At 36.8% G+C, this 16,246-nt stretch overlaps 1 protein-coding gene across 5 annotated transcripts in view; it reads right to left on the reverse strand.

Moving 5' to 3' along the window:
* THADA (THADA armadillo repeat containing) overlaps window positions 1–16,246 on the reverse strand; it is a 168,987-nt gene that overhangs the window by 96,686 nt on the left and 56,055 nt on the right. For 4 of the 5 annotated variants that reach the window (XM_051614144.1, XM_051614146.1, XM_051614143.1 and 1 more), the window contains 2 exons: window positions 9,031–9,120; window positions 7,508–7,639 (listed from right to left, as the gene is read on the reverse strand). In XM_051614144.1, the coding sequence (XP_051470104.1) occupies window positions 7,508–7,639; window positions 9,031–9,120 (222 nt within the window). Of the gene's footprint in view, window positions 1–7,507; window positions 7,640–9,030; window positions 9,121–11,182; window positions 11,258–16,246 lie in introns of those variants that run through there. The other variant, XM_051614148.1, reaches the window with a different exon arrangement.

The following is a 16,246-nucleotide window of genomic DNA, read 5'->3' on the forward strand; positions in this document are numbered from 1 at the left end:
TGTCTTAGCATCTGTATCATTATTTTGAACTTAATGAAAGGGAAGTTGAACGCATAAATCAAGTCTGAGCACCCTGAGATTATTCTGAAAGCTTCAGCTGACTGTAAAAAAAGATTGGAACAAGACCAGTTTTAAAAACTTATTATCAGACCCATGACAACAACCCAAGGATCTGGGCTCTCTAAGACACCCTCCTTTTAGCCATACCACCAAAAATAGCTAGGCCATTGCCAAAAAAGCCTTCCCCATGTTGACTTTTCTCAAACTCAGACTGATATTTTAAAATAATATTTGCTTTAAAAAGTATCCTTCTACTTGTTTTTCCTTGACGTACCTACCATCCTCTGCATAGTTAATGCATTATTTTTCTCCATTTTCATGTTCCTTCCTGCAAATACTTTTGCTGACCTAGCTAAATATTACTATTTGTTACTGCCTTGACCAGCAAATTACTTACTGACTGGCTAATTTTAAGTACGTTAATGAATAATACAATTACTTCACCAATCATATGTTGTTGATTGAGCACCCTATCATATTTTTTACTGGATCATGTTTCAGATAAGAAGAACACATCAAATTTTAACCTAGGATTCCAGCCATCGGCCCTCTTCAGGGGTCTACGGTACTGGAGGAAAGATAGTTACTCTCAGTTCACACAACCACCTCTCAGCTAGACATCACCTTTTGTTTCCCATGAATCTGACAGCTCCCTACAGTTTGTATTTCCTAAATTGCTTCAGACAGTAATCTGCCAACAAGAAGCAAACAGATTAATGAACACAGTAAAAAATGGAGTAAAGAATCAACAACACCTAGGGGTTGTAATATTTTCCATCAGCACCGCATGAACGCAAGAAGAACATTTGCATATATTTTAAGAGGAAACACTGAGGAATATGGCAAAGAACAGACAAGATGTACAATGATTTTTTTGTTGACCAAAAGGTCTTGAACAGTCTACTGCCAATCAAGCAGTTTGCAATCTTCTCTAGCACTGCAATTTAATAAAACTTAATCAAACTGGAAAAAAAATACAAACTGTTTACCCTTTCTTATTTAAAAATGCTAAAAAAAAGTCTGAAAACTTTCTTATTAAATAAATGCTTATGGTGATTCATAAATACTTTCACAGATCAGTACCGATCATTATGCAATCAGGATTGCACAGAGAATAGGCTTGACGTAGAAATGGAAGAATTCCAAGACAGCCTCAACTCTTGAGACAGGAATTATGCTCAGAAGGGAAATGCATTCCACGCCTTCTTATCCCAGAGCCATGCAAACCTTCCATCTTGGGTGTCAAGCAAGCCATTTAACTCTAAGAAATACAGTAAAAAAATAAAAAAACAGTGAATGTTTTAAGGGTGTACATTGCTCCTTTTCCCAAAGGCATATGCCAGCACACATGTATTGGGAACCTTGCCTGTAATCAAAAAGGTTTCTGTCTTTACAGGTTAGCTCCATACGCTCCACCAGCAAGGACAGGGCATTCAACATCTGCTCCTTCTATCACAGGGATTCCAAATAATAAATTATTCCAGACAATTATAATACTAATCAGTTCTACTGACCAGCATTAGGTTGAGAAGAAAGAGAAAAGAAAAAGGAAAAAAACAGAGACCAAAGACTAAAAAGACATGCATGTGACATGGAAGCCCAGGGAGATGTTTGTATAAAGAACTGCAACCAAGAGCAGCTATTTTAATACAACAATGCTAAAACAAACACACTTAGTTCTTTTTATCTAATATGAAAAGATATTCCCACAAAAGCTCTCTGCATATCAGGCTCCTGGTAAGATTCCCAGTCTTGCAGAAATGACAGAAGAAAATGCAGAATTAATTTTAATATTTGTCCTACTGTTGCCATGCCAATGCTCATGAAGCCTACACAAGCTTTGTCACAGAACAGAACCAGACATCTGACAGACCAGATATAATTTAACATAATTAAACACAATACAGAGCAATAGAATTAACAGGCATAGGTCAACAATAACTATTTTCAAAGAGTAACCCACAAGCAAGTAACATTATTAATCAGTGAATTTAGATTCATACAGCCTTCTAGAATATTAATACTACTGTGCTTGGGTCTTTTTTCTTAAAATGTTTCTTTAAGAAACAGGCTCTCACAGATTTATAAAATAGTAAGACACAACTGGGCCTGCTCGAGAGCCCCAGAATTCATGGTCACATGCTCCAATTCCTAAGAAGCTAAAATAAACCTGGATCAATCTCACTTATTTAATACACATTTTCAAACTGCCTAAAACATATAATTCAATTATTTGCAAGATTAGATCACACAGGTTACAACAGCAATATTGTAATTTTATGTATGCACCTTTACATAATTGGATCTGTTGTTCAAAAGCAAATTATGTGAACTATGGCAACAATATTTCCTCCTGAGCTGCACTGAAGTAAACTGAGCAGTGAAGACTGAAAGGAATATGTAAGGACTTAGTGAACATAAGTGAAAAAGAATTAGGAGAGAAAAAAACCAACAAAGCTGCACCAGAATGACATTTTGTATCTTACTAGGAAGGCATCAAAGAACCAGAATAAATCAGTCAACGGCAACACACAGCACAGTAATGTAAATATATTAAGTATATCTGGCAATTGAAAAGCATATTTGGGATTACAGTATTATAAAATATCATAAAGTTGCTTCATTTCATGGGAAAGATCTTAAACATTTTACTAACAGGAAAACTACTGAAACCAATTGGTCTTTTGTACTACAGCCAAGAGAGTGCAACTAAAGTGGTTTTTTATATTTACTGAAAATATGTTTAAAGACAGATTCACTTTACCAAATAAAACTGCAAAATAAATTTAATTATAAAATTTTAAAATTCAAGCTTCTATTTCTACTTTAAGTAACAGAATTTTTAAAATACTTTCAAAGCTTGTTGGTATCTGACAATACTTAATCTCTGAATAGCATTTTGTACAGAACAATTTATGGAATATATAAGTTATACAATGATTCTCTCATACCTCACTGAATGGGTCTGATCTTTCATAACAGAACATGTATTTTCCTTTTAAATTTTAAGGAAAAACTTTTGTAACCTGCCTATTAGTCTGGGTTGGCATCTGTTAAGATTCAGCTAGAAGTGAAATAAAGATTATGTATTTACTCACTGAATAAAAAGAGTACCACATTACTTGTGTGGACTAAAGACTCAGGTGGATTGTTTTTTGCTTTTCTCCCCAAGTTTGAAAGAAACTGGGGCTACGAGTCTGCATCACTTATTGCAGAGGGACAGATTCACAAATGTTAACTTTATGCTACGAAAGTTAAGAAGGTGAGAGTCACTTAATGAATCCATGAAGAGTCCACAGGGCAAGAGATCTTTAAAGAGTCTGGTCTGACCCCTTCAAAAAGCCCAAGAAAACAAAGTTAGGGAAGGAACATCATCCTGGCCCCACAGGCAACTGGCACGGCAGGACGGCAGGCCCCATAGCACTGTGCCAGCATGGGATTCCCAGGAACCTGCAGAGATGTAGCGTTGGTGCTTGTGAAAGAAGGGCTCTTGCACCACAGGTGGGCATCACAAGCTCTGCAGCACTGCTGTGGGAAGAGAATCATGGGGTCACTCCTGACTGCTTGCACATTCAGCCCAGTGATTTTTAAGAAATTTACCAAGCTGACTTTGCCAGCAGCCTATTAAGAGATTTCACAGACCCTCTTCCAAGAAGCAACCTGTGAAAGTAATAACTTCCAGGAAAAAGTGTACCGCTATAAAAGTCATGGGACATCTTCAGTTATGTCCCCTGCCTTTCCAAGACAGGGGATAAGGAGATCAATGTAAATCCACATACCCTCTAGCAGATGCACCCAGATCACTTAAATAACAGATTTATTTGAGCTTTCCTATCACAGCTATTACAATAGCATTTGAACTGCCAGTTTGCTCACAGTTGATAGAGACTTCCCCTCTCCTTCACCAAGTGCTCTTTTAGGAATGACTTACAGTAACAGGGCAGCCAACAACGCTTCATCCTACAGTTCCTCACACACTACTTTGTTCTCCTTGCACCTTAGTGTCATTAACAGAGTCACTGTAATTATTTTTGTATATGAATGACCAGCTGACTCGAGTGCAAAAAACCCAGAACTGCACCATATCAGTTTGCAGTGGTGGATGGAGGGGGGTAAAAGGTGGGAGAGAACAGCTCAAAGGACCAGTACTTTCACTGCCACCTACCCTGGTCCCCTGCTGAATAAAAGCATCTGGGGATTTTGGAATGTCACTCCTCCATTTTACAGAAAGATGCAAGTTACAAAATTCTGTATAAGAGAACAGTGTCTATTTCATAATTGCATTAATTTCAGGGAAAGATGCTCACATTCCTGTTTAAAATGTTCTCAGACAGCGAGTTTCCTCAATGATTTGCAACATAATATACCTAGAAGCAACACTATTTTGAAATCTATTTGACAAAGTTTTAAAGGAGAAATTTCACTATGAACGAAAACTAGTGGTGTTTTAGTGGAAGACAAGGCACACACACACAGAGAGAGTTTTAAAAAACCTCTCATTGTTTGACATTTTAAAGCTGTTCTTAAAAAAAAATTCTTAAAAGATTAGAAAGTCACACTGCTAAAAATAGGGCTAGACTTCAATTAGTGAGAAGTATCCAAGTCAATACCTGTTTTACTCCTTCAGAGCATTCAGCCCAGAACAGTTAACACTAATCAAACACTGTCAATGCCATGGTACAAGAGGACATAACTCAAATTTAGATCACAGGTCTTTGAAATGGGGAGGCAAAAGGGAGGTAATGCTTTTGTTTCATACTTAAAACACTACCTCCCAATTACCTCCCTTGTTAATCAAAAACATTCTGTACATTCCTTCATCTTAGAAAGTAACCATTTAAAGCAGACCTATCTAGCTCTGCAAAAAAAAAAAAAAAAGTGAGGTAATAAGAATCAAAGTGTTCCCTTCCAAATAAAACATCTGCAAGAAGAAAGGGAGAAAAAACCCCACCTTTTAATAGAACTGCAGATAGGTAATCAAGTGCCCTGGTTCAACAGGGAGTAACAAGTATGTGCACAGAGATTGAGATTTGTCCTTGTAGCATTTAATCCTACTCATATTGTGCAATTCATCTCAGCACGGTCAGAGCAACCACAGCTCTACTCCCACTAGATGGAAAATTCCATTCAGGCTTAAATGAAACTCTTCAAAAGTCTAATTAGAATTCTTCCTGCTAAACCTGGTTTTGTTCAGAGAACTGATAATTTTCTTGCAAACACAGTAAATCTTCTGTTCATCCTCTCACAGCAACAAATGAACGCCACGTTGTTATGGGTTGAGCCCTGGAAAGAGTCTGAAGATCAGTTACGGGTTATATTCACCCTCCCTACTGCATAAGTAGTATCTTCCTTGACAGTGGTACAGCAACAGGTATTTTTAAAATCTCACAGTAAAAATATGACAATTAATGTTACAGTTGCATTGGGCTACTATGTAATTATATGTATTCATAGATGTTATATAATACAATACTACATCCTGGCACCAGGCCTTCTCTTTGATGCTCTCTAAGTGGTTACTTCACAATCTTCATCATCACTTTCTAAAGAAGAACAAAATGAACAGGAAAGAATTTTATTTTAGTTCATCTTCATTTTTGTAGAATGGAAAATAGGAAGAGAAACAAAAGAGAAAATAGCAACATATTTACCTTACCCAGGTAAATCAGCCCTACGTATTCCAACTGATGCAGTCAGAGTGAACTGAAAACAATCATGGTATTCACACAACAAGGGCATAAGAGCTGTACACAGAAATACAGCCAGTAACAGCACACTGAGCCATATCAAAAACACAGATTTCCTTCTGCAGAATTCTTGGTATTGTACCCTGGCAACCATAAAAAAAAGTCAACGCTTTGGTAAGTAACCCATCAGAAAATGCCTGTCTGTAGATACAAACTTCTATCTAGAATTGATAAGAATTTTATTCTAGGCTTATACCAGCATCCACAGCACTTACTGCCAAATTCAATGGAAAGGAAATGCAGACAATACCATCTTTAGCTGTAACACCCCTCCTCTGTGGAAGCACAGTTAAAGGAAGGTAGGTCCAATAAAGATCTCTTAAATGTTCCAGGTTCTTCTTTCAAATATTTTATTGGGCTTTTCTCCCCACATCTTTAGAATGGATTTAAATAACCTTAAGAGAATAAGCTAACTAAGTGTGAAGAGTTATTTTTCTGGCTTATGCGCCTTGCAAAAAGCAGCAGTCTTAAAAAAGAGACAAGACTCAAAATCTGTAACCAAAAGCTTATAAAAAGTTCATCTACTGACATCAGAAACTACACTGAAACCTTATATTAAAAAAATAAAAGTAATAAATAAGTATGCATTTTCTGGTGCATTAACAGAGACATAAAAACAGAGCTAATCAACGATGTAACCAACAAATACAGTTTTAAATGTTTCCCCAAAAAGCATTTAACATTCAATTACAACAAAAACCCAGACCTTTTTAATAGTCAAATATACGACATTTAAAAACTCTTACTACCAGTTTTTTACTTTAAGAAGAAACGATAGGTTATTATTTATTCTTGAGAAGTCAATAAAACATCTAAAGAAGCAAGAGATCCATCACAACTGCTGTAAAGGAATAAGCAGGCAGAACTATTATTACGTTTTCACATAAACACTTGTTTAAAATAAAAATGAGAAGATCTTAGGATAACAACAATTTCATCTTGTTTTACTGCTTAAGGAGACAGATTAAGCATGGAACTTTCTCACCCTACTGCTCTGATGTGTTAACAATGGACAGCAAGGCTTCCCCTCAAATACTGATTGTGCACTGATTCTTCTCACCCACTACAACCCTGTTCCCTTATCAGGCTCCCCATCCGACACCAGTGGCACAGAGAACATTAAAAATATCTACTGAATATCTTGATATAACCACTATATAAATAAAAGTTACACTGTATAAAAACTTGAGAAGTCATCTTAGAAATATATTAGGTATGGGATATAACCATATCTTTATCTAGCTATATAAGCATGTATTTTTATATATGGATGGATATGGAGACATACATATACACACATCAACAAATCTACATATTAGCCATTACATGGATGTTTTATGAACAATCATTCTGCAGGACTAAAAAAAACCCATGAGAAGTTTGTACAGCAAATCTTGCATTGCTAAAAATCAGTCAAGCTCATAACTTTTAATTTACCATCTCTGTAGCAGCAATCACATGTACAGTATTTGCAAATGAAGATTTACAAACAAGTTATACAATGGCTTGCATGAGATGAAATTCATTCTAATCCCCCAAAACAAGCATTAATAATATAGGGAAGTTCAACCAATGAGTATCAATTTTTCCTTTAAGAATTAAAGCTGAAAAGAAGCTCAAAAAGGCATCTCATAAAATAATCCAAAGATCCAAGAAACAACTCCCACCACAGAAAAAAATCACCACAAAAATCACCTTACCTTATAATAAATGGGACAAATGGTGCCATGCTGAGTGCTGAGTAAGCACCATCCATTGGAGATGGATACAGCCTTCCCAAGATTAAAAGCAAAAGGAACAAGCTTGGATGGATTTTCAACTCTTCAGCTTCACTAAATAAAGTGATAAAAAGCATTTGGTGAAAACAGCACCCTCCTTCATCCTAATCTTGAGACTATTTCACACACAATATACCCTTCTGCCTTTCTGGTTAAAGAAGGTGTGCTAGGTTGATCACTGCAAGAAGGTGGAAACCCTGCTGGGACTAAACATGGCATCCAGTTCTCCTACAGCACCACTGGGCACCTCTGTATGAAGGCAGTTAAGGCTGTGCTACCTTCACTTTCCTACATTATCCCAAGACTCCTTTATTCCTAATAATGGTGAGCTTCCTTTTTTTTTTTAGATAAGATTAAAAACCAGCATAGATAATGTTTCTCTAAGAATCCAGAAATTGAGAAAGTGGAGTCACAAAAAATGGTTGGGGAAAAAAGAAAAAAAGGTATTTTTCAGTTTGGAAGGAAATGTGTACTTAGTAAACAGCAGGATTTATTAAAGAATAGTTCTTGTCATTGCCACCAAGTGGTTACTTTTCATACTGTAAAAACAATCATAAACCCAAGTCAAAATCAACAATTCTTGACTTAGTTAACGATTAATGGTAAGATACAAACCTTAATCTGCATTTAAAAAGCATTCAAGACCAGTATTTCAGGCAGCAACTTTCAATATTTTTAGGTTTATAGACTTCCCAATATTTTCCCACGTCACCTTTCAAAATATTAGGTAAAGCAGACTGCTGTGTGGAATATACACACCCCCTTTTCTCAGAGCAGAGCCTGTAAAACATGCAACAACTGGTGAAACTCCTGCTCCAAAGTATCCACCTCAGGCCCATTAAACAGACAGCTGAACCTCACCCATAAATCAGCTGCTGAACTTCCATAGTTTATACCATAGAATTTTAAGAAAAAACAAAACCAGCTCTGGTTTACTTTTAAAGTTCATGAACCTGGGAGTAACAGCATCAGCGTCATCCCAAACTATCTGCAATGAGCAAACTGGAGTTCTCAACTACCATTTGTGGAGTCCTTAGAAAGAGATCAAGGACGTTCCCCAGAGTCAGTGTGTCACAGGCTGGTAAGTGTTCATTTAGGATTACATGAGGCCTGTGACTCTGCACCACTTAACACACGTCAGGGAGTCTCATCGTTAAACACGAGACATAGTCAAACACCCAGTTTCTGTCTTTCCCTGAAAAATATATGTTTCTTAACATCTGCTCCAAGGAACACAGCGACAACCAACTACTCAACAGCAGTTCATTGACCAGAGACTTCCTGCAATGTGTGTTAAATTACAGGAAAAAGTCTTAGCAAAAGACACTAGAAGAACTACTTTGTGTCAAGAAGCAGTGACAAACAGCATTAGGGTATATGGGACACAACTCAGTTTAATTGTTTCATTGTAATTTATATTTCAAATCATTCTGATATTGTCTTACCTGTTCAGAGTATTGGTTACAACCTCCAGCTGCTTGAGAAGGAAAGGATAAAGACTTGGAAACCGAGAGAAAAACTCCCTTCCTGTCATTCTGCAGAAGGGAATGAAGAGTTGCAATTAGCATTCTGCAGTAATTAGTTGCAATCAAAATACCAGTTTACTTACTAGATTTCTGATGCTGCAGTGAAGTCAGAGAGCCCAAAGAACCATGCACACATGATGAACTCCTTTGACACAAGGCAAAATGTTTTCACTAAAAATGATGCTCCAGCACAGTTTACACAAGTGAAGTAACTATATTGTGTGCACACTAAGACTTTGTCAGCTAAACTAGTCAGGCTTTTTCGGGACAAACTGATCCTTAATCACACTAAAAAGGAAAGGTACAGCAGCTCAAGTTCTGGCACCACTTTAAAAGTATTCTTGTTGAACAAGAGAGGACTACACTTGCTTTAGTATTGCTTGTGAACTAAACAGCTAGTAAAATATATTTACGTGTCCAAAGAGATGTTCATATTTTACTGTTGCCAAAATGCATCTCAGAATAGTAACTCACAGATCTGTAATGCACAGCTGCAGAAGCATCTGACCTTCCATTGGCCTTCTTTACCCAGTACTGCCTCCAGCACTGGGCAGTGGGGGCATTTCTAGGCCACATTTTTGCTTGTATAGGTGTAGCAAACACATTCAAAAGACAGCAAAGCATTGATACCTATTAAATTCTTCACTAGTCAGAACTAACAGGGCAGCATAGTTTAAACCACAATAAGCAAATCAATTCAAGCTAAAACAAAAACAAAACAAAGGCAAGTAGAAATCTGTATTTGTTTGTTTTATAGCCTTCTGATCAGATAAATGATGGTGGCTTCATGGTTTATAGGAAACCATTTAGAATTGTCTAAGTAAGAACCACTTAAATGCTAGAGTGGGGAGGTTCTAATTAGATATACATGCTATGTAGATAAAACAGACTTCCTTTAAAATAAACAATAGGCCAACAATTTAGAAGAAGAAAGCCAAGTGCAAAGCTTGCTTGCCACATAATCAACCAAAATACTTAAGTACATATTAGCCTGACTCCAATGCAAAGATTCCAGCTAGCAGAGAGATTCAGGTCTAGAAAAGTAATATGATGAGATGGTAAGATTGAACGTGTGTAAAAATAAGCATACAAAAAAAAATCACGCAAGAGTAAGTCAACACATGGCAAACATCAGCACAGCTCCTTCTAGCACTCAGCTAACATAACATGCCTCAGCCACAGGCCGCAGAATAAACACAGCAAAACCAGATCACTAGATGGAAACAAATGTTCAAACAAAGAGGTATTGGAAGCTGTCTGTTGAGATGTAAGAACAGTGCCATGAACTGCTGTAACTAAAAGCACAGACCAGGATTCTGCAATAGCTGCTATAACTGCAAAAAATATTGCAGTTAAAAAAATGTAGATGGAAGCATTTGAACTGTGAATGAATATAAACTGAAGCACTAATGAGGATGGCATCAAACCATCAACACTGATAATCATGGGCTATTTAAGCAGAAAATACACACTTAGTTTCTTATCACATAACCTCAAAGTGTCTGTCTGACACTAAATGCTTCTAACACACTCTACTCAGTTTCCAAAACTTCAATCTTCCAGTACACTCAATGGCTTCTTCAAAACTTAAATTTTCCACACATACATCATGAAGCAAGCTGATGATGTAGAAGTCAGAGACAGAAAAAAACACAAGATCTTCATACGTAAGTAAATGTGTCAAGTCAAATAGCTCACCTTAGTGAGTTTCCTATATAAAACATTAAGAACTCCATGAAAAATCTTTTTAAATCAATCAAAAAGTGCTATGATACCTTGTGCCACTGAATGCATCAACCAAAAGAAGAGTTGGGATTGTTTCCTATGGAACATATGGCCACCAGTCAGAGGCTTAAAGAGAGCACCATGTGCAAATAACATCTCACAGAGATATTCTTCATGAGGCACATTTTTAATGTATTAAAAATCAGTGACCAAGTTTGACTCTATTAAATAATGGGACCAAATATTCTTACAAAGCCTTAAAATTCTTTGTAATTAGTGTGGTTTCATTAATCTTTTTGACAGGGAAAAAAAGTGATAACTACTGAAGTGGGTAACTTACATAAACTCCCACCTGGTTTACTGCTCCACAGGTTACAGGAGGGGAGAAGGCAGTCTAATCAAAACCATTAATCAGCAGTATCTGCAGAAAAGATTTCCAAAGGCACAGGAAAAAAAAAAGACAACTGTCTGAGCAGACTGGTTGTTGAGGGATGATTTTATAGGGCCTCCAGTTCAGAGAAGAAACAAGGAAGATTACACATTCACAGAAGTGCTGCAGAATGAAAAGGCACTCTCAAAAACACAGAGCAGCAATTTAAGTGTGCCACTACCTGGGGGTGTAAAGGCAGAGAGATGTGCAACTACAGAATGAACAGAAAGCAAAACAGCTAGATAGAGTAAAGCACAGAATTGTTCAGTTGTTTCATTTTGATTACTGACCACACTTGTTGCTCCTGGAAACAAATAAATGTTATTAGACACCCACAAGTGTTTGCCTACAGTAACTGAGACTGGAACAAAGAAATGAAACAGTTCTGCTTTTTAAAAGTGTTCATGACACTAAGATATTTTTTATTAATTTCAGCAAAACATATACTGCTTTGAAAAATGAATACCAAAACTTCAAGATTTGACTTATGCATGTTAAGTGATATAAACTGACTCATGCATGTGCATACACACACAAATGTGAGTTAGGTTTCCTAATGAATAAGCTATTCATATCTTTAAAATAACATAAATCCTTGTCATACTGATAAAGGAATGTATCAGCTAAGCACTGACTAAAACCATCCAAGAAGTCACTGCTAGCCTTCTCATAGGACAGACTAAATTATTTATTTAAATTAAAAATATAGATAATATCTTTCAATTGGTCACTGACAGTTCAATAATGTTAATGTTTTGTCATACAGAAGCAATTCTGCAGAAAAGCCAGATTACCAGGTTCCATATCGATGGCTAGAGACACATTTAGCACTCTTCAGAACAAAGATTAACAAAGAGTATTTATATAGAAAGGGAGATATACATGAGTTCCTTTCCTGTTTTCACTCAGGTTTCCCACCTGAAGAGATGTTCCACTAACCAAAACCAGTCACACAGAGGTATCTTCTGTGCCATGCCATAAGGAATCAAGCTACACCTGCCATTCCTAACTATTCTCTACATGCCCTTGAGTCTATCAAACTCATTCCCACTTTTGCTCCAGACAAGGAAATAAGGTCGCAATGACAGCATGAAATGTATTTCAGAGAATATTAAGTTCATATAAATAATAGAATCTTAGAATGGTTTGAGTTGGAAGGGACCTAGAAGATCATCTATTTCCAACCCCCCAGCAAGGGCCGGGACACCTTCCACTAGACCAGGTTCCACAAAGCCCTGTCCAACCTGGTCTTGAACACCTTCAGGGAGGGGGCACCCACAACCTCCCTGGGCAACCTGTTCCAGTGTCTCATCACCCTCACAGTAAAGAATTTTTTCCAAAAGTCTAACCTAAATCTTCCCTCTTCCATTTTAAAACCAGTTTAAAACCCTTGTCCTATCACAAAACCTATACCCTAACACCTATCACTTTTTACCTACTATCCCTGGTAAAAAGTCCCTCCTCAGCTTTCCTGTAGGCCTTTTCAGATACTGGAAGGCTACTATAGGGACTCCTCAGAGCATTCTCTTCTCCAGGCTGAACAGCCCCAACTCTCTCAGCCTGTCTTTATAGGAGAGGTGCTGTGGCCCTCCTTTGGACTTGCTCCAAGAGCTCTATGTTATTCCTGTGTTGAAGGCTCCAGAACTCCAGCTGAGGTCTCACGAGTGCAGAGTAAAGGGGCAGGATCACATCCCAGGCCCTGCTGGCCATGCTTCTTTTGATGCAGCCCAGGATGTGGTTGGCCCTCCAGGCCGCAAGCACACACTGGTGGCTCATGTTGAGCTTTTCATCTACCAACATCCCCAGGTCCTTCTCCTCAATGCTGTTATCAGTCCATTCTCCATCCAACCTGTACTTGTGCTTTTGGTTGCCCCAGACCATGCGCAGGACCTTGCACTTGGGCTTGTTGAACTTCATGATGTTGGCATGGGCATCAACAAGAAGTTATCTGTAGCATCACATGCCTTCAGTGTGACAGAATTTAATTCCTAACAGTAAGGATTTGGTAGACAACAGGGAATCAAAAATCAACAACTAGCTGTAGTAGCAAGAATTTTTTTTTTTAAAAAAGACATAACTGAAAGCAGACTATAAATCTATAAAACTCTAAGGAAAATACTGTTTTAAATAAGAACCAGAATATAGTTTACAGTGTCGATAATGCTTCTTTAGGAAAAATGCAAAACAAATTTTCTTTTCTCTGAAATACCCTAACACAGAAGTCCTTATCATATTCTTGATGGTCAGTACTTCTTCCATTCACTTAGCACTTAGGTTCTTTGGCTTTAACACTTTTCAGAACCTTGGGTGGCCTAACGTAAACTAAATATCATGTACTTAGAAGTTTTAATCTGCTTTGCTTGTGAAGATGTTCAGTTTCAGTCTTCTAAAACCAAATTTATAAATGCTGCTGAAAACTGTGACACCTCTGCTAATTCTACATTATGTTTTTCTGAGCAGCAACTTAATAATGCAAATGTTAATAACCATGTTTGTGTAACTAGTGTATTTCTAAATACATATTCCACCTTCAAGCACAATGAGTGCACATTATTTAACTGCATTTTTAAAAGGTATGTAAGAATAAAGCCATAGATATTGCAGTGCTCTTTTTTAAGCTGTGCTGTACATTTAAGAGAATACTCTAGAAGACTAAAATTCTGCTGTGACACTGGGGCATATGTATCATTTTACTGCAACATGTGTCAAAGATCGCCTGCTTCTGTTCTTACATCTATTTTTCAGAACTGAAATCTTTATAACCTTGTATGCTGCCTTTAGGAACTGACATGCTGAGGAACATTTGCAGTAAACATGTTCATATTTGAGCACAGGTGAGATTTAGAGACAAAAAAAAAAATCTTCTGAGGGTGGCAAGGATCTCTGGCACTCTTTTTTAACATAAATACTGCTAACATTTCAGATCAGCTGACGAATGCATGGTTAGATCTATAACAGGATAAACCAGAATGTTATTATTTTAAAGGAAAAATAGGACTGTAATGTGAAAGAACCAATATAGACAGACACAATGAGATATTTAGAAAGATCAAGACAAAGAATGTAGTTTTCATGAAATGACATGTCCTCTTCTAATGGTCTCCTGTGAAGCCTATTCTTGCTGTACCAATCCTTACACTGGAATCATTAACTGTAATACATCAGATCCCTTAAGTTAAAGAACAGTAATGTAGAAACAGAATCAAATGTATTCCTTGAACTGCAAGGACAATTGCTGCTGCAATAATTTAAAAAACAAGACTGTGGCAAAACTGTCATTCAAATCCACATTTTACACATTTGTTTCTTTTTGTCTTCATTAAACTATGAAAAAACCCTCACCACTGTGCAGCTTAACTAGACTAACTTAACTAGAGTAGGTTTTAATTGCCCATTTTGACATTCATGTTCTTACCCTGACCCTTACCACTTGTTAAGTAGTTACATCCTGTCTCAAAATAGGTTAAGTTTGTTTACCTATTAAAGATATACTTCAGAAGCATGAACTGAAAATAGATGGAAAATGTTTTCTTAAAAGACCAAGAAAAAAAATGTATTACATGTTTCATACTGAGGTTATGGTAAAGACCAAAGCTAATTCAGCTATGTTTTAAGAATTAAACATATCAGCTGCATTTCATGACAGTAATGAAGTTTCAGAAAACAGAAATTATCCTAACTAAAGGTGGAGCAAAACTCAAAAGAATTTACCACATTCAACTCAAAGGGTAATTCCTTATCTTGGATTTTAGAACACAGCAAGATAGCACAACATTATACAACTAGAGAAGCAAATATGTAACATTTCAAATTATTCAAAAGTGCTGGTAGGGAGGATTACTTAAAAAGGTACAGACTTTTTCTTTGGCCTCAAGAATACACAGAAATTTAGAGAAAAAATAAACTTACAAAAGAGAACAGTTACAGATAAGGGAATAAGATTAAATGGAGTGAAGTGCAATGCACAAAACTGTTAGAAACTAGCCAACCTAACCCATCCCTTACCCAAGAGCGGTAAAAATATTTCTAGACAAAGGAAATAAAGCAGTCACACAAGTCTCCTGAATGTTGTCTGAACAAGGAAATGTTTCAGATCTGCAAATATTTTACTCCAATTTTGCTTCAAAGTAAAAAGCAGGGCAGCTCCAGCTGAGAGTAGCGATTCAGTTCTCACATGTTTCCTTCACAGCTCAAAAAACCTACAGGCTTTCTGTGAGACACAGAAAGCAGTAAGCAGACAAAAACCTGCAGTGTGGTCTGAGGACACATCTACACAAGGTCCATGATGAAACTACAGTTTTGGTTTACACAGATTAAACTCTGCTATTAGATAAATTGGCTAAAGTAGAAGGAACAGGATATTACAAAGACCTAAAAAGAACATGTTTTAAGTTAGTTATCGGTAGCCCTAATCTATTGCTGGGACCAACGTTATTATTAGTTTAATCGAAGACCACAATAAGAGTTAGGAGCGTGCCAATGAAAACCCACAAATGAAACAATCTTTATGAGGCATTGTCTGTAGAGAGGTAAGATTAAAACACTATGAAACAAAACTGGATACCTTTAGGACCAGAATATAAGAAGGACATGAATTTAACAGCAGATAAAAAGACTGCATATATATGAGGACTAATTTCAAGATGTGCTACAACTTAGCAGCTCATAATCTGGAAAGGATCAAAGTATATTAGTTGGTACCTTGGATCCCTCATCAAGAGGACAAAGACAAAGGACAAATGTAATTCTGTATCACATTAACCCTGATACAGTCAAGTACAAGGAAGTACTAATGCCACTGTCCAACAATCAGCCAAGATGTAGGCAGAAATAAATCACAGCTAACTTTCACCTAAGAGGATGCTTAAAAAAAACCTGCTCACATGACCAAGGCAATAGAAAGCAAATTTGCTAAGAGAAGATTTAAAAATCTCAACTTCTGTCTAGCAAAATTAACACAGATGAGATATATGACTGTCA

This window comes from Apus apus, chromosome 3 (assembly GCF_020740795.1).
Source record: "Apus apus isolate bApuApu2 chromosome 3, bApuApu2.pri.cur, whole genome shotgun sequence".
NCBI classification, from domain to species: Eukaryota; Metazoa; Chordata; class Aves; order Apodiformes; family Apodidae; genus Apus; species Apus apus.